Genomic DNA, 20,837 nt, shown 5'->3' with positions numbered 1-20,837 from the left:
AACCGTGACTATAAGTTCGTACGGTCGAAGCAGCTTGCACAGTCGTTGATCACGGCCACGCGTAAGTGACCGGTGTTCGAATTCCGTGGTCAGCGATCGTGAACGATCACGTGCGGGGATCCTATCGAAAGTCGTAAATTTATGAATCTCGTTTGCAGAGGGATGGACGGAGTCGCGGGGTATTCCGATACAGGGGGTCAGCCGAGAAGAAACTGCGAAGCGGAAGACAGAGTTACAGGTAGATTGCAAAATCGCGAATTTAGTTTCCGAGTCGATCGTTTCTGACTCGTCAGGTTCTTACGATCGGATCTGTCGTATCTGTGTTGCAAATTGTACACGTTCAGCGTGAATTATTCCACGAGAGTGTCTGCAATAATGTCTACCGCGAGTTACGGTGGACATCACGGGGGCTGACTGCTGCTTCGGAGGTAGCTCTAGCTTTCTCCGCTTGTTCGCTTCGCTTACTTTTATTACCGTGGTTTTGCAAAGAGATTCGTCATAGTCTGTCTCTGGGTTTCGAAGAATACGGGTGCGATACAAATTAGTCTAGGACGTAATAGCTAGCATTATTCGTGCGCGTAGATCCATCACCGTCCTGGAACGAACTCTACGGTGTTGCGAAACACACGGACGTAACGCGTATCGCTCTACGAGGTAACGATCCGCCCGCAGCTTCGCGAATCATCTGTCGGCTTCACCTCTTCGAATCAACGCCTCGCGAGGCTTCGAGTTCCCGTAGCGCTAAAAAAATTAGGACGATCTTGTCGATCGCTCCTAAACGCACCGACTCGGTGTTAAATAATTCCTAGCGTTATTCCGCGTTCGCAAATTGAACAAGTTCTCTCTATCTCTGTAGTCTCTCCAGCCGATGGAGACTGTTCAAGTTCGTGGACACTGAGTAAAGTTTCAGGATTCTTTGGTCACAGAAACGAGAAACATTGTCGAGGTCTGGATCTTCCGTAGGACCGATTGATAATTCTAATCGCTTATCGGACAGTCGTGGTACCGATACACGGAGTCTGTCCTCGCGAAATGCCAGTGGAGAACATTGAGAACGCGAGGAAAACCATGAGGTAGGGAGGGTGGGAGGGTGAAACGCGAGGTAGTTCAGCAACCGTTCTCCAGTCGTCGCGATTGCTTAGCGAGCTACGAACGATCCGGGGCTGGACCAATGACCAACAAGTGGCACGAGGCGATCGGCATGCCGAATGCGATAAAGCAATCCCTGGTGCACGGTACTCGGGGCTCCCTTTCCGTCGGTTAGTCGCCAAGAACCTACCGACCGGCCGTGATGTGCGCTCTTCTCGCCCGCGTTTGGTACGCACCGGTGCTTCCACGACCCTGTTCCTCACCGATCGATTGGTCGTCCGGGTCCGATCGACGATTCCCTCGTGGATCGACGCAGAATCCACCGAATGCTTCTCGAGAGTCCAGAACCGGGACACCACGAGGGTGTTTCGCCCGCTGCGCGAGACAGGTTTCTCGAGGGTGCCAGACCGTCTTCCACCCTCGCGTAGTCGACTACGTTCGAACGTCTAGGTCCCGTTTTAGTGGAGGAAACGTGACACGTTCGTAGAGTCCTGGCCCGTTACGTATACGCGTGTACGTCGATCGCGATCCTGACGCGTGTATCGATCGACAGATCGACTCACCGGGATTTTGCGAGGCGATAGTCGATAGTTTCTTCCATGGTAATTCTACGGTAAGAGACGAAACGGTTTTACGAGCGTCTCGAGAAGCGTGGATTTTTTCTTCGAACGTTTCTCACGGCCAGATTGTGCATCGTGACGTGTTCTATGCTTTGGAAACGGAGATTCTTCCGTGGCTCGTAAATATCGCAAATTAACAAATTTTTTTTGAAGAAGTCTTGTAACCGAGAGTCGAAACGTCAACGGAAAGGGAACGTATAATTTTTTTTAAGTGCTCCACACGCGCGAGACGATCGAAATTTTAAGGAACACGCGAGTGAAGGAAAATCGCTCCCGTCGATCTCAACGAAGTCCTCTTCGAATTTAAGGGTAGTTTTCGGTACGATCGGTACGATAATTTAACGGTACGGAATACGAATCGACGAGTAACAAGTATTGTTTGCTTGCATTAGTCAAGTAAGAAATATTTGAGTTTGGAAAGGGGTCGAGAGTGTGCGATTCGTCGAGATACCGCCGGTATCGTTGAACATTTCGGGAATTGTAAAACACGGAAGACGTAATATTTTACGAACCACAGGTAAATATTTTTTTGCTAGGAAACGCAGCTGGAGGAAAAGAGCAAACTCGGGGCAAGTCGGGTCACGGCTGTGTTTTTCTTTCAACCGCGACTCGTCTATTCGTTAATATGTAAAGCAATACCGCAAGAGTTACATCTAGTTTTACGCAAACGGTGAAACAATCGCTAATAGTCCCCCGTTGTCGCGAGTTTCAATCGCAACGTCAACGTATCGTTCGTTAAAAAGAGTACTCGAACGATAAGTCGAGTAACACGGAATTTGTATCGATCTGAATACTGAAAAAAATGTACACAGCGCAACGAAACGTTTTCGCGTTCGATGAAATGCAGAAAAGTTCCTCGCGGGTAAATACAATCGAGATTGCGTTTCGCGTTACGTAAAGATCGGAAACGTATTTGTTGCAGCATTCGCGGCAAGCCTTGGCACTCTTCGTTTAGAGTTTTACGAATTTACCATCCTCGAGTGAAACGTCATTTTTCGTCCACCGAGTTCCCATTACGAAATTGCCACCGTTACCGCGATTACGTATGCCAAGTTTACCCGGCACCGAAATATTTCCAACTCAGCGACGAGAAAACGGCAGTTCGGAGTTAACGTGTTACGTTTTCTTTTTCCAGCCTGACGGCGACTCTGGTTTGCACGGTCTCGGCCATTTTGCGTGAGTATCGTCGAAAGAATCATTTTTACGTCGTGTTTTTTTTTTTCACGAAACAGAAACGATTACAACGATTGGAACAGAAACGATTACGACAATTGAAACGAAACGGGACGAAATTGAAACAAAAACGATTACAACGATTGGAACAGAAACGATTACAATTGAAACAGAAACGATTACGACAATTGAAACAGAAACGATTACGACAATTGAAACAGAAACGATTACAATTAAAACAAAAACGATTACGATAATTGAAACGCGGTACCGCGAAATCCTTTCACCTCGTTTCGATCTCGCCTCGATTCTCGATCCTTGACCCGAGTCGCATCGTTTCTGTTTTCCTCCGGCTCGGATTGTTTACGACTCGATGCGATAAAACAACGAGTAACGAGCCTTGTCGTCGGTAGGAACGCGTTGACATTAACGTTTCTTACGAAATTTCGGTTCACTGTGGTACGGCGATATATAAGGAAAATGGATACGCGTCGCGTGCATTCTAACGAGACGTTGCGAAATCTCTCGTGCAACTTTCGGTTTTAAAACGCGACTGCGTTCCGTGGCTTTGAACTCGATCGAAGGAGAATCCAAGGACGCGAATTCGGGGCACCCTAAACGGTCCACCCGATTTCTCGGGGGCCGTTACCATCCACGAATACGGACGCGTGGATTTTAAATATCCACGAGTCGATCGTTTTTACTATTCGTCCTTTTGTTCCGTGCAGGAACCTCGACGATCCTTCTGCAGGGACGTCGAAACGCGCGTTTGTTACCATTAGAAATTTAAGTCACGAGTTACCTTACTATCCTGAATTCGGTATCGTTTCGAATCGTCATTACCGTTAAAATAGGAGTAGCTGTTGTCGTTAACCCTTCGAACTCGAGAGGAGATCCTCGATCGCTCCACGATTCGTTGTACTTCTTCCAATTGGGGAAAATTTTGTGACTGGAAATTCAAATTGGAAATCAACTGTTACACCCTTTTAAGACGTAAAAGTACCTATGTCGAGTATCGAAATAAAAATACTCCGTTCCGTATTAATTTTACGATCGAAAAGATTTCATCGAGGTGGTAGTTTCGGGTAGCAAAATCGCTTCAAAGGGTTAACGATCGGGACTATTGCTTTCGAAGAGCATTCTGATACGCGTAACGCGTGGTTTGCTCTCGTGTCGGTCGGAACCAGATCGTTTGGCCGGTCAAGGTCACCGAGCATCCCCGTTGCGCGTCTCTCGTCATCTCGCGTAACCGGATCCACGTTGTTCTCGCAAAAGACTCGAGTTCACGAGTTTTCGAGATCGTTGTCGACGAATTTGTCAACAGTGCGCGTTTCCACGGTACTGGAAACCACAGTGGTTTCCACAGCTATCGTTGGAGAACATCTTTGTACTTTCTCCGAGAAATATCTTAACCTTATCGCTCGAGAGGCTGCTACCACTCACGGTGGTAAAGGTGACTCCAACCTACGGACAGGGTTCCTTCGAACGATAGATTCTTGTGCAAGGTTCTTGGAGAGCCTGTTTGCAAGTCGAGCGCATCGATCTCGAAGCGTTGCGCAATCTGGAAACGAGCCTAAGTTGCGCATCGGGGCCTCAGACGATACTCGAGACGGGGACTTTGAAATGTTCCAGATCGATAAGAATATTCTATCGTGGTTCCAGGGGTGAGCTACGAACTACCGATTCGATTCGCTCGCGTTCGACCATTTCGTGCATTTGCCTTGAATTCTCTTCTCGAACCGTTCGGCCCGATTCGCAACGACAACCCAGTTTTTAAGTAAACGGCAAGGTCGCGTTACGCGGCAATTACGTAAATTGTTTTTGTCCGTAGCGGCTTACATAAAGCCGTGCAGGAAGAGCGATCCCGATATCAACGGATGCATCACCAGATCCATCGAACAACTTCGGGAGAAATTAGCGGTGGGTATCCCGGAACTGGGGGCCCCGGCCATCGAGCCTCTGCACCTCAAACAAATTCATCTCTCTCAAGGACCGAGAGGGGCGGGCCTCGACGTCAATCTCACGGATTTACGGGTAAATCGACGAGAACGAATACGCTCGCTTTCTATCCTAAGACGAGGAACCCTTTAACCAAGAACCATTCTTAACGTCGGTATTCAGATGTTACCGATACCATCAATTTTTTAGCGTCGATAACTACGTATTAATGGCTCCGTCGCATGTTTAGCTTAGGTATCCCGTATTTAGCAATACTATCTGCTTTTTGTATCGGTATACATACGCTAGAGACTCGGAGTGCCCGCGAATCGTTGGAAAAATTATTAAAAAATATCGTGAAATTTTTCTCGGGGAAACTAATTCTCTTTTTACGGAATTAGGTATCGGGTCCGTCCTCGTTCAAAATTCGCGACCTCGAAGCCGACCCCGAGAACGTCAATTTCACCTTCAAAGTGTCCTTCGATAAATTGAACTTCGAAGGGAAGTATCAGATAAACGTAATGATACTCGTGCTCAGGTTGGCGGGACGAGGAGACTTGACTGGAAGCTTTGGTAAGACCTTCGTCGACGCGAGACGTCGAACAATCGGTTCTAAGAGCGAGTTTAAAATTTTACGCGGGACCATCGCTTCGTACGTTACATCGCGATTACAGCGAGTCCGAGATCAAGTTAAATATTACGAGGTAACGCCGTTGATTGCAAAATGTCGTAGAAACGTTGACATACCGATTATTATACTTGCAAATCCACACTTTTTGCCACTCGGCTCAACGGCAATTTGCATATTTATTATACGTAAAATAACAAAGAACGTTGCCTCTTTTTAATGGTCAATTTAGAAGCCGGTACTTCCGCGGAAGAATCTTTTCTCCTCTATTTAAAGAATCGAGTACCGTAAGACGAATGTCATTGTTCAGGACGTTCGAATATATGTTTTTTTTTTTTCTTCCCCCCTTTTGTATTTCGATTTACAGCGACTACGTTTTTTGGCGAATCGACGTCGAATATTCGCGACGTGCGCGCAACTACTCGGGTAAGAATCATCGCGTAAGAAATTTCGAATCCTGGACGAATAAATTCGGAATCTTTTTCCTCCGAAAATATTGTACCGTGGACGTTGGGTTGCCGCGGAATTTAAACTTTGGGGAAATATTGGACACGCGACAACGCAACAACACGAAATCGTTACTCGTTCGATTTACGTTCAATTTTCCAGTCGACTACGACTCCGACGTCGTTTTGGCAGCGAGCAAGGTATACAGAGACAACGATACCTACCTCAACTTCGAGAAGATGAAGATCAAGATCAAAATTGGCAAGGCGACTCTGAATTTTGGCAACCTGTTAGGCGGCGATCTAGTTTTATGTGAGTCGATTCCTTTTATTCTAACGTTTCTGTTTGAATTTACTCGCGAGACACACTCGCTACGCATTCGATAAATGGTTTAATTCTTGCACGGATGATCTATACGACTCGAGTGGACAGCCAGCTATATCCATCTAGCGACGAAGAGCTCGAACTAATCTTAGGGGCTCGCGAAAGCGCCATCGGCGGGAAAACGCTCAAGTTTGTCGTAAAATAGTTTCTTCTTCAGATTTTAGATGTCGCCATTGTTACGCGGATACCGGCATTGGAAAAGTTGACGGTGCAATATCTCGTGGTGGCGTCATCGGTGAGAAAACGCCCAAGTTTGTCGTAAAATAGTTTCTTTTTCAAATTTTAGATGTCGCCATTGTTACGCGGATACCGGCATTGGAAAAGTTGACGGTGCAATATCTTGTGGTGGCGCCATCGGTGGGAAAACGCCCAAGTTTGTCGTAAAATAGTTTCTTCTTCAGATTTTAGATGTCGCCATTGTTACGTGGATACCGACATTGAAAAAGTTGACGGTGCAATATCTCGTGGTGGCGCCATCGGTGAGAAAACGCCCAAGTTTGTCGTAAAATAGTTTCTTTTTCAAATTTTAGATGTCGCCATTGTTACGCGGATACCGGCATTGGAAAAGTTGACGGTGCAATATCTTGTGGTGGCGCCATCGGTGGGAAAACGCCCAAGTTTGTCGTAAAATAGTTTCTTTTTCAGATTTTAGATGTCGCCATTGTTACGCGGATACCGGCATTGAAAAAGTTGACGGTGCCACTAATATCTATATACCGATACTAAAATATTAATAACGTCTCTAGCGTATGTATACCGATACAAAAGAGCAGGTAGTATTGCTAAATACGGGATACTTAAACTAAATATGCGATGGAGCCATTAATACGTAATTATCGACGCTAAAAAATTGATGGTATCGGTAACATCTGAATACCGACGTTGAGAGATCAGTGGCGCCATCTATCCGAAAAATCTAGAATTATTTCTCGACAAACTTGGACGTTTTCCCGAGGGCGGCGCATTTTTCAGGCCCTTGGCTTAGTTCGACCGTTTGCTCGCTAGATGGCTGCACCGTCGATCGATTTAATTCGAACGATAATTTTCAATCAAATAATGCCACTTAACGAACCTTTAATTATTTCTACGTTTAATTAGCCGCCGTGAATCGCGAATTGTTCAACAACGCGGCACTTTTGGACGAGATAACCCCGGTGCTGGAGACATCCTTGGCGGAACTGTTCACGGACGTTGCCAACAAGATCACAAAGTCCTTCACCTACAGAGAACTCTTCCCGGATGATTAAACGACCCGAGTCGTCTATCGTTATTACCGTATAATATATATTTTGTATCCCTTCGGGCAACGAATCTCGTTCCGATCCGATCGAAGCATTGCGCAAAGGCAGGAACTCTTAAACGCGAATCGAGAAATTATTTCTCCGAAAAAAATTTCATTTTTTAATCTAAGCATCGACTGGTCAAATTTTTAAAAAGTCGTTCGACCGAATACCCGCTGAACCGAGTATTTTGTTTCTTTTTCGACGTTTAGAGTTCCCCGAGAATTTACACAATATTTATCGCGTTAATTAAAGCTCGAGGAGGGGAGTTTGAAAAGAAATACAGAACGGGTACTTAAGATACGTTTATTCGACTCGGAGAAAATTTACAAATAGCGAATATCAAACGAGGAATCGTGCGAGCAACAAAATGTCACGGTACCGGCTAACAACGGACAATTGAAACAACGAATAAATAATTCTACGCGTACGATCACATTGTTGTTAATCGAGAACGGGGCCTCGGAGCTTCCGGCTTGTTCACCGTTCGTTCGACGCGTTAACCCTTTCCATTAACGATCATTCTCGATCGCCACTTAATCCGGTGTACTTTCTCCGATTGGGAAAACCATCGTTTGGAATTGAAATTAAAATTCAATCGCTCCTTTCTTCTGAGATGTAAACGTACGTATACGAAACGTCGAAACAAAAACGTTCCGTTTGAAATTAATTACACGATTCGAAGGACATCATCGAGTTTTCGGTAGCAGAAAAGCTTCGAGCGCCAAGGGTTAAACAGTCCGAAAAACGAGTTGTTATCGGTAACTCGGGTTTGGTTCTCAACGACGCGGCAAGAAATATCGAAACGAGAAGAAAACATCTCGCTCCGTTACAGGTGAACGTGTTTCGCTGGCGTTCGAGGGAGGATGAATTGGCCGATCAACGTCACCGTACCGACGAAACACACTCGTTCTTTCTTTTCCGTTTTTTTTCACTGTTCGTCGCGCAAACGACATATAATGTAAACCCAAAGGATCTCTCTCACCGTCTCTCGAACGATACCTCTTCGAAAACCCGATACGGAGCCTCAGCACGGTGTACCGATATCAGTTGCAATTTACAATGAGATTCGTGGTCGATCGATCGAGGTTCGATCGCGATCGTGGCGTCGGTCGATCGAGCCTCGCGACGTTGCGGCGTCGGTCGAGGGAACGACTCGCTCCTGCCGATCGTAGAGGATCACGGGAACAAAGGACGAACGATGATGGACTAGGGTAGCAATTCCTGCTTGGTGAGGGCTCCCAACGCTCTAGCGGCCAACGCTCTGCTCACTGTAGCTGCGGTGTCCTCGATGATCGGGCTGGCGATGTCCAGAACCAGCCGTGGATTCGAGTTGAAGAAGGTAGCCGCTGCGTCGGCTGAAACAGCGAATAGAAAATCATCGGGGACCGATCGAGATGAGTTTCCAAGCGAAGGAAGCATCGTTCGGTGAAAGTCTATTCGAAAGTTTCGATTTATTTTCGAACGAGACTTCCTTCGCGGTGCGTTATGCGCGTCTCGACAAATTGGAGAAAATCCACGCGACGTGAGAACGCACTCGGTCCAGACCTCTCTCTCTCTCTCTTTCTCTACGGTCGAGCTCGGTTCTCGTCTCGGTATCACAGTCGCGGAGGATCTCTTCCAATCGGTCGAGTTACGAGAGCAACAGAGAAATATATATACCGGCTAGAGTGTGAGACGGTGGTGCTTTCAGTTTGATGTTTCCGTCACCGACCCGGATCTTCGTCACGAGTTTGTCGATCTCGATCCTCTGCACGCCGTTCTTGTCGGTGACTTCTTTGCCCTGGGCGTTCACTTGGGCTTCCGTGTTGGCTGGAAAGCGAAACACAGAGGTTAAATTGTTGGACGTCGAGAAAAGAATCCATCTTTCCCTTAGGTCGAATTCTTCGACGACTAGTCGCGAGAAGAATCCATTTTGCCCTTAGGTCGAATTCTTCGACGACTGGTCGCGAGAAGAATCCATCTTTCCCTTAGGTCGAATTCTTCGACGACTGGTCGCGAGAAGAATCCATTTTGCCCTTAGATCGAATTCTTCGACGACTGGTCGCGAGAAGAATCCATTTTGCCCTTAGGTCGAATTCTTCGACGACTGGTCGCGAGAAGAATCCATTTTTCCCTTAGGTCGAATTCTTCGACGACTGGTCGCGAGAAGAATCCATCTTTCCCTTAGATAGAATTCTTCGACGATTGATCTCGAGAACCATAGATCTTTTTTTGCAATTTTTCCCCTAACGTTCAATTGCTGCTCCATCGAGATACTCACTGAAGTTTCCTTTGAAGCTACCAGCACCGCTCAGGGGCAGCAGCAACAGTCTCCCCTGCACGTCGTAGTCACCGTTCACGTGGACGTAGGGCAGTTGAACTCTGATGGCGACCGAGAGGTCCTCGGGGTTCGCCTTGAGGTCATCGATGAGGAAATTGGTCGCTCCGTGTACGCGTATCTGGCTCATGTTCGCTTTGATCTTCAACGCTTCCAGGTTTCTGTCAACGGTCAACGAGGGCAGGAAGAGGGGATCCAACGCGGGAAGCTTCAACGAGGGTATGCCCTTGGCTAGGTACGGAGTGATGGTTTTCAATTGCTGCAACACGCACTTGTTGTATTGTCCCGGGTCGTTGGTTCGCGAACAGGGCTGCACACCTGGCGCTGCGAACGCAAATCGAGGAACGTGAGACCGAGAACGCGAACCGATCGGGGAATTCTCGGCCTTGAAAGCGTTCTTTTCGTGCGAGAGACGAGAAACATTGACAACGCGGCTCTTCTTGGTCCTTCGTGCACCGAAATTTCTCGAGCAGCTGTCTCGGGTAGTCTCCGCGAGATCTGTCCTGCGAGAGGACTCTCGTTCTGTCTCGAACAGTGAATTCCCAAGCTCGAATTCGACAAACGCTCTCCCGACGAGACTTACTCCGAAAACTAACCGTGCAAAACTTTCCAGCCAGTACTTTGCATACCACCGTAGAACGTTCTCTAAGATAACAATATCTGTGTAAACTCACCAAGCTCTCGAACAAACCAGTCTACACTTTCAAGTCTACCTGTCGCTACGTTGTTACGCTGACGTTACGTTTCTCGATCCCGAATAATTTTCGAGTAAAGTTCTCAGTTTGGATTAAGCGATCGTCGGGACTCTCACCGATCCTACATTGAACTTGGACGAATCAGTATTCGATCGCGACTCGAATCGTTGGCGAATAAGCGACAGTTTGGAGTTCGTCCCGTCACGTTGTCCACGTATACGGTATCCGCGCAAGACTCGTATACACGAGATTCGGATGAAAATTGTCCAAGAAAGTTGCTCCTCCGTTCGCCAGTATTTCGCCGAAAGGAGCGATTCGCGGTGGAAAAAAACTATGGATCTCTCTAACGGCGAGTTTCGCTGGTATTTTCCAGGCAGTCGGAGTAGGTTACCCTGTAAACGTCGAATCGGCGCGAATTCTGCATTCTTTCTGGTCGAGATCGCGGACAAGTAAACGCAGACAGGCCACCGTGTTGAAAGCCCGGGTGACTGAACGCGTCCACGTAAACGCTGACTAAGAAGTCACGGTGAGCGCGTTTTTGCCGCGGGCCGGTCGACGCGAGGCCTAAAATCGAAAGTGCGCTCGTAGAAAGTGAAATTACGGAGGCGGACGCGAGGGAGCTTCTCGTCGACCGTAAAGGCGAATTCTCGCGTCTAGAGACACGTGCTCGTCTATACGCGAGAAAGGTACGATCCTCCTCGCCGGTCCCGATCGATCGATCGATCGATGGATCGATCGATCGCCGGTAGCTAGAAAACCACGCGTTACCGAGTACGAGCGCGAGCGCGACCGCGTCCGATCGATCGTTCCGCTCGGTTCTCGCGGACGATTATCCGCCGCTGTGAAAGGAGACCTTACGACCGTGCTCGCTCGACCCGAATTTCTAAACGAGCGAGAAAAGAACACCGTTTCATCGAAAACCTGACGGTGAAACTAGCCGATCCTCGGACTGCGCCACGACCAACGATACCAGCGGTGCGCGATCTTTCGCCCGGTTGGATCTCGAGCGCTTCGAAACCATCCTGCTCCGGTTCTCTTTAACGGAGAGAAAGCAACCAAGAGGAATATCTTCTTTGCGAACGGTTCCTCGATATTGTACAACGTTACCGGACGCTTCGGTCACCGAATCGATCGTAACGGAACGGAAACGCGCAACCGCGTTCGGACGGACCGCCGATCGAAAGTAAGAAACATCTGCGAGTTACGTTCGCGAAACGTTCCACCGTTCCTCGTCGTGCGTCACCGTTTATCCTCACCGAAGTGGACGAAAACGCAAAAGTGGAGAAGAGCTAGCAATCGATCCAAGACGCGCTCGTAATCGATTACGTTTACTCGGTCTGCCGCGCGCCAAGATTCACGAGGCTTGCACAATACCCCCGTTGCATCCTCTAACGTAACGCGAGTGCATTGTGTTTACTCGAGTATCGAGTTCGCCCACGCGGAGACGAAAGTCCTCTCGACGCGGTATCCTCGCGGTGTTTTTCGATCTCTCCTCGTTTCTTCGAGCCGACGAATATTTCGCACCGTGGAAATTCTTCGCAACGATCTATCCGTTCACGACGAAGTCGATTCGCCGCGAACCGATATATCGATCGAAGGGATCGTAAAACGTTTAATAACGGTCCACGGTTAATTGGAAAGTACCGTCTTCGCGTCAAGATCGTCCTTGTAATACTTTTCTTTCACGATTCAACGTACCCGATTTTCCGCAATCGGTACACAGGATCAGCATGGAAACGCAATTGACACGTTGACATTAAAGTTCTCTCGAACGGAACGTGTCCGCAACTCGCTCCAACAAGGAGTTGCTCCTCGCGATTGCGAAACGATTTAAACGAATCTCAATCGGTCGAGAATCGATCGATCGCGTTACGAGTTTACGTATCGAGCCACGTATCGTTCCGCGTACCGGGATTCGTCGATCCGAAAGTTCCGATCTCGGTTCGCGATACCGTTTACCGTTTCTGTTTCCCTTTCGATCTATTCCCTTAGGACTTTCACATTCTCGACGAATCGAAAACGAACAAACGAACGATCGACGACTCCGTCGTTTCGTAACTCGCGTAATTTTCCAGGAAGAGCGTACAGTCTTTTTACTCGAATTCTCGAAAAGAAACAAAGTAACGAAGAATCGAATTAATTCCGCCGATTCGTTAGATACGAACGAAAAAGTATACATTTTTACCGCATTTTTTTCCTAATTTCGTAACATCGATCTCGTTCCGCGATACTCGAGCGACTCGAACGGGAAGTTCGGTGAATTCCTGACAGAGGAAGACTCCATTCGAACGAAACCTTGCGCAAACTTTACCGCTGTATCTTCGCTTCGGAGGAGACCGTCCCTTGGATCGAAACTACTTTTAAACTCGAGAGTAGGGGTGGTTCCTCCCCCGATGTCGAGACGATCGAGGAACGTTTGTTCGAAACCTCCTCGAAAGGGACGTTCGACGGTCGTCGTTCGAGCGTCGAGACTACCCTCGTTGAACAGTTTCGCAATGAAGCGCGTACGAGTAAGAGTCAGCGGCACCGAAGGGGATGCGTACTCACGTAGCTGAGCGACGACAGACCCGGTCCATGTGGCAATCAGGATCAGCCCGATCATCGTGGTCATCCTGTCGGTGCGCTGCTGGAGCCGCGTGGTATCGCGATTAGCGGGAAACGATATTGAAAATGCGTACGATGCCCCTCGCGGCTCGGTATATATAAACTAAACAGCACTTTCTCCGCGCGTGTACGTCGCCCCACTCTGCTCGATGGTGAATTCATCACGGTAGAATGGCTCCTTTTAACTCAGTCAGGGCCGTAGCCAGTACACTCGGTTCGCTAGATACACGCCCCGTCGATACGTCCCCGTTGCAACGGAACTAGCGAACCGTAGGTCAGGACTCCGCGAACAGGAGTCCCGAGCATCGGGATCGGATACCGATCGCTTCCTCCTGGTCTTTGCCTCTTTACGATCGAACGTCTTACGTAGGACACCGCGAAAGTAACGGTTTTACCAATTCGAAAATTCTGGCTACCGAGGCAAAAAAGATTCCCCAACGTTTCGACCCAGATCTTTCGAACGACTCGAAAGGTCGTTTTTAATCGATCGTCGTATCGGAGACCGAGGAAGTAAAAGTCGCGAGAATTTTTTCACAATCGAAGCAAAAATATCTCAACGTTTTTTCCTGGATTCTACGGAAGACTCTTCTCGACGAGGCTGAGCGTAACGCGATCTGCTTTGGACGTTCCAACTGTCTCCTACTCGATTAGAACCCGCGAAGCAAAGTAATTGCGGTTTCACGAACTGTAAATTGTAATCGTAGCAAATGTTCCGGAAAAGGAATTGAATTCGTTACCGGTAACGGATCGAGATCGAATACCTTTTACCAACATCGATTCGATGGGTTCTTTGAGATTTTGCGAGACGGGAGATTTTCCCGATTGTAATTTGTCGTTTCAGCCTCGGTGACGACGATCTCGGCGACGAATCGCTTATTAATCTAATAGCCTCGGTGTCCTCGCGAATTCTGGCCAACGTTTCCTGTTGCAATTTCAAAGTTTCGAAAGACGATAACGAAGAGCAACGTTCACGCATGCGCGTAATTGAATATATTCTCCAAACATCTCCTCTTCGCACGAATAATTTACGGGGAAAAGTTTAATCGCTAATTGCAAGTCCGATGATTTGGCAACTTCTCTTGCTACATTAGGGTCATCGACGCGGTGAGTCACGACGTATTGTTTCATGGAAAGTATAGTAAACGTAAAACTGTTTACTTTCCACGTTCCACCGCGTTGTATCAGAATTTCTATCTTACGTAGCCGTTGTTCGAATTCCTTTATTTTACCATTTCGGATACATATAATTGTTTCTAACCTTTACGACGGCACGATATTGTTGCACGCGCATCGGACGCTGCGACGGAGTATTCTTTTACGGAGAATATTGCGCTACGATAATTTATCGATCGAGACGGTTACGCACCGTTCGAACGAGATTATCATCGAACTTGAACCGAAATTACATTCGATAAAATTAGATTCGAATACAAACGGCTCGAGATATATTTGTTAAACGTATCGAAAAACTGTAACGACTAACGACGGAGATTATTCCGGTCTCCCTATCCCGCGAAATTTGTCCACGTTCGATATCCACCGATTGACAAGCTACTTTCTCTGTCGCTTAATAGCGACGTTTGTGTCGCAACTCGTCGAATTTTCCAAATGCGATTATGTAAAATCTGGCGGATCCCGACTGGTTCCGGTTTACCGACGCGAGTGGTGTAAATTGCACGTAACGTTTGAAAACTTGTTCGTATGTAAATCGAGTGTATCTGCGTGTCGTATATTTACAATCCGAGTGACACAACTCGCGATATCCGAGACTCGTTTTGGGCGACGATCCACGACCCTTGACCACTGTTCGACTAATTTCTGGACGATACGGTGCAAGACTCCGTAGTAAACGCCCGTTGTTGCGTTCAATTAAAAAACGTTGTACAAAATGTTCGAATACCTCCGTTGAATTACGTCACTCTCGTTGCGTTCACGATATTCTTGTTTTCGGGTCATTCGACGAAATGAACGATCGATCGAAATCAATCGCCACTTCGATCACTACGAAGAATTTACGCGTGTTTAAAACTGCGATTCTACATTCGTTCTTAAATACATATATACCTGTAACATAAGCGTACGTAATGTGTAACATGTGTGTTTATAATAAATGTACGTATAGAAGAAATTAGATCGTAGGTAATATTATCTGTATTACGTAACTTAGTGGCTAACTTGTAACGTAATGGGTTAACGATTTCTCGATGCTATATAGTCTCTTTTTAATTGGCGTTTTCCAACGCGTAGGAATAAATAAATAAATAAATAAAGGTGTATAGTTCTTGGTTAATAAATCGATAGGTGTACGCTGCTCGAAATAATCAAGGTCCTCTGAAAACAATTTTACACCGATCTTCTGGTCAACGATCGCCGACGAACATTAATCGCTCAAAGGCGAAAAGGATATTCGAGAAGGAAACGTTTGCGTACTTATTAATTAGTGCATCGAATGCGCAATACCTGGTTCGTTTTTAAACTATCCAAAGAATCCTTAATTATTTTGAACAGTTTACGAGCGTTCAAAAGAGTGTCCGTTTCGTGCGAAAAGAAATCCAGTTGCTCGGCAGCCTGTCCTCGAGTTCCCGTTTAATTGACCGGAAGATTTTTATACATCCTGTAGATCATCGCATCCGCCGTTTTGTCGTTCAGAGCCTTGGTCGCCAGATCGTCGGCTAGCATGGCGGCGACCGCTTCTGCGGCCATCAGACCTACGGACGAAAGTCGACGTTCAGCGAATCTACAATTAAGCGAATCGATATCGCGAACTCGTCCGTCGTGGGGGTGTATCAAGACCTTACAGAAAGTGGACACTTTTACTTTGTTCGCGACCATCGATCGATGCCGATACACCCGATGCACTTTTACTTTCCTCCTTTGTTTCCTGATTGCGCGACAAATATCGGTTCGTAACTCGAAACTCGTAACGCGCGATACGTTACCTTCTTTGGATCGAAACCACGCGGCACGATCGATACAATTACGTTTCGATGCAACTTACGAATCGTCCTCGAACATTTTTTTTTTACGATAATTCGACAAACGTCGAAGTTTATACTCGATTGAAGAGAGAGAAGAAGAAAGTTTTATCGATCGTCTACGGAAGACTTATCTTCATTTTATACGGTTACGAGTGAACCGTTGATTGAGTTTCTCGCGCAACATTGTTACGTTTTTGTAGATTTGACGTTAGAGAAATTTATCTCATCGGGTAAATCAAATTCCACGAATCGATGGTAAGGTATCTACCGATGAAATTTTTTAAGAATGAAATCTTTACTGTTCGAACGTAATCTACGATATCTGCTGCAAGAGACACCAGGTTCTAAATAATTCCGTGGACATCGACAAAGTTTAAAATCCATTTGGCTACCGTTTCCTTTCGGAGAGTACGCGCAAATGGAGACTTCAACGCGCGGCATCGCGTGACGCGCGTCAGTAACGACGCACACGGGATTCGATCGTGCACGGACACCGAAAGAAAGTATTTTTCAATCCGTTAGGCTCTCCCGTGCTTTATGTAATTGCGTATATGCGACGTTCCACGGTTTAAACAGGCGTGTTCGCGAGATAGAACGTCGGTGCGATTACATACACGCGTACACGCGCACACACGAGCGCGCGCGCTCGCGTTCGTGTAACTTTCGGATCGATTGACAACGCTTTCCTCGACCGAATCCCTCTTTCCCCCCCTTTTCCTTGCCATTTGCTAATTACGGAAGAACCCCGGCTTCCATGACGCAATCGAAACAGACGAAAGAGTTTTACATAATGCCAGCAACCGGCTTTATTGTCGCCGAATGCCACGCGGACTCGCGTTTGTGACTCACGATCGTTTCTTACCGAGAAACACTATATCTTCCGCTTGTTCATTTTTCTAAGGAATTACGAACGAATCGTTATTTACGAGCAGAGATTTTTTTTATCGCGTTAAACGCGGTTGTGTTTTCTCGCCAAGTGAAAGAGATTCGAGTCCCGACGATAAACATTTCTCTTTGGTTTTCCTATTAATGAATTCACGGAGGTTTCCGGGTGCTTTTGTGTAAGAATTGGTGAACGAACCAAGTCGTCGACGTTAACGAATTGAACGTAAATTCCTATAATTTACCTTTTCCGTGATGTACCTCGTTCCTCGTAAGAATAAAATTTATTTACCGTGCTCGAGAATCGATTTCACCGGGCCCTTTTCGTCCATTCCTTGAAGATCGATGTCCTGATCTTTGGCTACCAATTTGCTCCTGGCTGCGCGCACCATCAACATATCTTGGTCCTTTGTTTTCTTCAGTTCGATGGTGAAGTCTCCGGACAGTTCGGCTGGAAGCGATATCGAGAAGGTCGGTATTATCGTTAATAAAAGCAAATAATATCTTCCACGATCTCGCATCGATGAACTTCCGTTCACTAAAGTACGAGAAAATATATTCCGTATCCTTTTGAATCGATCTCTTCGAATACTCGCGCCCAATTAACAACAAACGAACGGAAGTACCTTCGACTGGCTTCCTTTTTACTTCCTAGTCGATGTTCGGTATGGAAATTACTTAAAAGCGTGCGCTAATAATTGAATAAACAGATTTTATGCAGCGATCGAATAAATCGCAATCTTTCCTTACTGAAATTGCCGCTCAGTTGTCCGTTTCCGCTCACCAACTCCTTCCCGACTTTTCCCGTCAGTTGGTAGTCCGCCTTGATGCGAAGCAACGGGACGCGTATTTTCATAATAACGTGCATCACGTCGTCCTGAAAAAAACAGTGGAAAGTATCGCTTGAACGTACGTCCTCTGAAAAAGACAACAAAAAGCGACACTCACGTCGGTGTGATTTTCTCGATGAGCGCGCTTGTATCTCGATCGTTGAACATTTTTCTCGCCGCCAAAATTGTTGGCTCCCATTCCACCGTAATGATAAACCAACTGCATTCCCTCCTCGAAGTATCCGTCCTTCTCCTGATAACCGTTCGCGTATCTGATCATACGGTCCATACTTTTCGCGTCCAGGGCTGCTTTGAAATCATCGTTTCTCTTGGTCAACGGTTCTCCTTCGGTACAGTTGTAACTGAACATCCGTCTGTTATCGAGGAAATCCTGTTTGCAGAATTTTAGCGTCAGAATGAGTTTCTTGCGACTCTAATTGACAACGACTCCGACTGGTCTATGAAATGGTACAAATTTGAATCAAGGGGGGATGTAGTCTGGTACAATACGATTCGAAAAAAATGGTATCGTAGAGGGAAGAATTTTATCCGATTGTACCATCGACGATGGCCAGGAGTCTAGTTATTAGAAAGCAATGTATCGCAAAGGTGAGAAAGGGTACCGCAGACAGTACCTTCGGGAAATCCCTAACACCGTACACCCTAGCCTTCTCCTTCGACTCGATCCTTTCGTTTCCAAAGCGTCTGGTGCTTCCGTTCTTGGCCGGGTCCGCGTAAACGATATCGATGTAACCGGGTTGTTTCTCCAACCCTTTTGGTTCACCCTGCTGCCCTCTGGCAGCGTATCCGGGAACGATCTGTTGATCCTGCCCCTTCACTTTGCTCTCCACGTTCTCGGAGGCTGCGGTTTGGACGTTCTCGTAACGTTCCACGGTTCCCTGACCACCGAAATTTTCTCTACCTTGACCTTGACCGCCCTCGAAACGTTCTTCGGGTTCCCCGTCGAAACTTTCCCTCTCGTTTCCTTTCTTATTTCCCCTGAAATAAGTTCCCGACCTCGTTCGACCGTAAGTGTCCTGCTGGTAGTCCCTCGAGTTCGATCCAGAACTCGAATCGTAACTTGGTCGGTAGATCCTCGCGTTCGAGCCCGAATTCGTCTGGTAATTCTCCCTGGACTGATAGTTCCTCGAGTTCGCTCCAGCATTTGGATCGTAATAGGGTCGATAGTCCCTGGAGTTTGCTCCTGAACTCGCCTCGTAATTCTCCTTGGCCCGATAGTTCGGTGCAGCGTTTATCGCGCTCATGGCGTACATCAGCTGAACGTCCATAGGATAACTGGGACTGTTGCTGTCTCGCGCAAGGTCGGGCCTCGAGACAACTCTGGCGCCCTCCATGCTGAAACGCCCGGAACTCGACTCTTGAGACTCGCTCTTTTCGCTCCCGTCGGCCGGTTGCTTCATCTTCTCGGCTTGGATCTTCATCAGGAACGGATCGTACTGCCTCAACCTCTCTAGATGGCTCTCCTGCTCCTTCGAACTGGCTAGGAATTTGTTGTCCTGACTGCTGGCCGAGACTATGGCCTCGAAGCTTTCGTTCTGACCCTTCGGCTCCTTGATCAACATGTGGAACCTGTACCTGATGGAGTCCAGGTCCCTGAGATCGCTGTAGCTCACGTAGCCAGCCTCCAGTTCGCTGAGATTCGACTTCAGTCTACCTCTCGCGATGTGAATACTCTCCACGGTGGAATCGTTCAGTCCGCCGATCTCCACGTTCCTCAGAATAATTCTGTAACTGGTGTCTCCTTCGGATTGGTCCACCTTGACGATAGGCACCTTCAGCGGGTCCAGTTTCCCCGTCTTGGAGAATCCACCGTTCAGAAGCTTCGTCCAGAGTTGCTGGGACATTTCCAGCAGCGAGCCTTGTCCGTTTACCAGGACGATCAGGCAGAGAACTACGAACGCTTTACGGATTGTCTTCATTTTGGTTCCAGGGACGACAATTGTATTTCCAGTTTTCAAAGAGTTCAATGTTAAGCGTGTACGTTCGGCTGGATTCGTTGAGCGTTACGGTTTACTCCACGACGTAGATCTCCCAGATGTAGATGGGTTTGAACAACAGCAGAAGCACAATGACGGTCACGATGAAGATCAGGAGAAAACAGAACAGAGCCGCGCACATTAACACGCGTGGTCGAAGACGAACGTTTTGCTGTTGGTCCAGGACGTCGATCAGTCGAGGATGGGTTCAACGGGATCGACGAGGTCCTCGATGATCATTATGGGATCTTATCGACTTGGAGCGGTGTTCGGGACACTCGTCAGAGGAAGTTCGTGCACCGGTGCAGCATCGCCGATTGCAAGTGGATGATGCGTTTGCTCGAGGTTTTTATACGAGATCGTGGAAGGGCATCTGTATCTAGGCCATGGACCCAGTCATTCTTGACACGTGTTAACTAGGCAATTCTTTCTAGGTGGATGTCGTTTCTTCTTTTTCTAGATCGTTCCCTTAAGTCCTGCTCGCGTCGCCGTGGCCAATAGGGGGCAAGGTCTTTCCCCGACCTTAAGTGGAAAACTGTCCAAAGCCGCAAATAGTGCGCCATTGGTGTCCGATGTTACGCAACACCTTGGTCTTAAATGTACATCGCCGCGGGTATGCAGCCGGTATCGTTGCGTTTAATCGGGAGAAGAGCTATGCCATTGGACGAATAGCTGGAACGATCGCGAAGTAAGAAATTAAACGTTCGACAACGAAGTTTCTTTTTAATCGTAACGGGGAATTTTCGAGCTTGACGGTTAGCCGCTTAACCGCGATACGATACTTTCTTGATATTTCGTAATGTAATATTTGTACATTGTTCGATGCTTTGCGCGTTTACACGTGCACACGTAATATTTACGTACCGGAATGAAATCTTAACGTTTTCCCCCGTTAGCTTCGGTATTACTTTCAAATACGTTGCCCAGCGAGCACGATTCGATTAACATACGAATCGGTGATGCGATAAAATT

The 20,837-nt window shown here is 47.2% G+C and overlaps 3 protein-coding genes across 3 annotated transcripts; 1 reads left to right on the top strand and 2 right to left on the bottom strand.

Annotated features, from left to right (window-relative positions):
- Nucleotides 1-1,197: 1,197 nt before the first annotated feature.
- LOC143149381 (protein takeout) lies at nt 1,198-7,989 on the top strand. The gene is made up of 6 exons (XM_076316698.1): nt 1,198-1,317; nt 2,845-2,885; nt 4,714-4,916; nt 5,222-5,393; nt 6,058-6,207; nt 7,378-7,989. The coding sequence occupies exons 1-6, from the start codon at nt 1,292-1,294 to the stop codon at nt 7,524-7,526; spliced, it is 741 nt and encodes a 246-aa protein (XP_076172813.1). The 5' UTR covers nt 1,198-1,291; the 3' UTR covers nt 7,527-7,989.
- LOC143149380 (circadian clock-controlled protein daywake) lies at nt 7,869-13,308 on the bottom strand. The gene is made up of 4 exons (XM_076316697.1): nt 13,122-13,308; nt 9,823-10,203; nt 9,222-9,371; nt 7,869-8,917 (listed from the first exon to the last, which is right to left on the bottom strand). Exons 1-4 carry the CDS (start codon nt 13,183-13,185, stop codon nt 8,769-8,771), a joined length of 744 nt encoding a protein of 247 aa, XP_076172812.1. The 5' UTR covers nt 13,186-13,308; the 3' UTR covers nt 7,869-8,768.
- Nucleotides 13,309-14,402: 1,094 nt separating this feature from the next.
- On the bottom strand, nt 14,403-20,518 carry LOC143149375 (uncharacterized). The gene is made up of 5 exons (XM_076316691.1): nt 18,504-20,518; nt 17,987-18,259; nt 17,789-17,915; nt 17,331-17,489; nt 14,403-15,886 (listed from the first exon to the last, which is right to left on the bottom strand). The coding sequence occupies exons 1-5, from the start codon at nt 19,806-19,808 to the stop codon at nt 15,765-15,767; spliced, it is 1,986 nt and encodes a 661-aa protein (XP_076172806.1). The 5' UTR covers nt 19,809-20,518; the 3' UTR covers nt 14,403-15,764.
- Nucleotides 20,519-20,837: the final 319 nt, after the last annotated feature.

The sequence above is a fragment of the Ptiloglossa arizonensis genome, chromosome 7 (assembly GCF_051014685.1).
Source record: "Ptiloglossa arizonensis isolate GNS036 chromosome 7, iyPtiAriz1_principal, whole genome shotgun sequence".
NCBI lineage: Eukaryota > Metazoa > Arthropoda > Insecta > Hymenoptera > Colletidae > Ptiloglossa > Ptiloglossa arizonensis.
This window is presented reverse-complemented; position numbering and strand designations above follow the sequence as displayed.

What these genes read in the sequence shown, in the direction of transcription:
- LOC143149375 (XM_076316691.1), bottom strand. Translation starts at nt 19,808, where the DNA reads ATGAAGACAATCCGTAAAGCGTTCGTAGTTCTCTGCCTGATCGTCCTG. An exon ending in ATCGAGAAAATCACACCGAC is followed by an intron (nt 17,916 to 17,986) that starts GTGAGTGTCGCT and finishes TGTTTTTTTCAG; the next exon opens with GACGACGTGATGCACGTTAT. An exon ending in ACAACTGAGCGGCAATTTCA is followed by an intron (nt 17,490 to 17,788) that starts GTAAGGAAAGAT and finishes TATCGCTTCCAG; the next exon opens with CCGAACTGTCCGGAGACTTC.
- LOC143149380 (XM_076316697.1), bottom strand. Translation starts at nt 13,185, where the DNA reads ATGACCACGATGATCGGGCTGATCCTGATTGCCACATGGACCGGGTCT. An exon ending in TAGCTTCAAAGGAAACTTCA is followed by an intron (nt 9,372 to 9,822) that starts GTGAGTATCTCG and finishes TTCGCTTTCCAG; the next exon opens with CCAACACGGAAGCCCAAGTG. An exon ending in ACCGTCTCACACTCTAGCCG is followed by an intron (nt 8,918 to 9,221) that starts GTATATATATTT and finishes TCGCTGTTTCAG; the next exon opens with CCGACGCAGCGGCTACCTTC.
- LOC143149381 (XM_076316698.1), top strand. Translation starts at nt 1,292, where the DNA reads ATGTGCGCTCTTCTCGCCCGCGTTTG. An exon ending in CACGGTCTCGGCCATTTTGC is followed by an intron (nt 2,886 to 4,713) that starts GTGAGTATCGTC and finishes TTTTGTCCGTAG; the next exon opens with CGGCTTACATAAAGCCGTGC. An exon ending in AGGCGGCGATCTAGTTTTAT is followed by an intron (nt 6,208 to 7,377) that starts GTGAGTCGATTC and finishes ACGTTTAATTAG; the next exon opens with CCGCCGTGAATCGCGAATTG.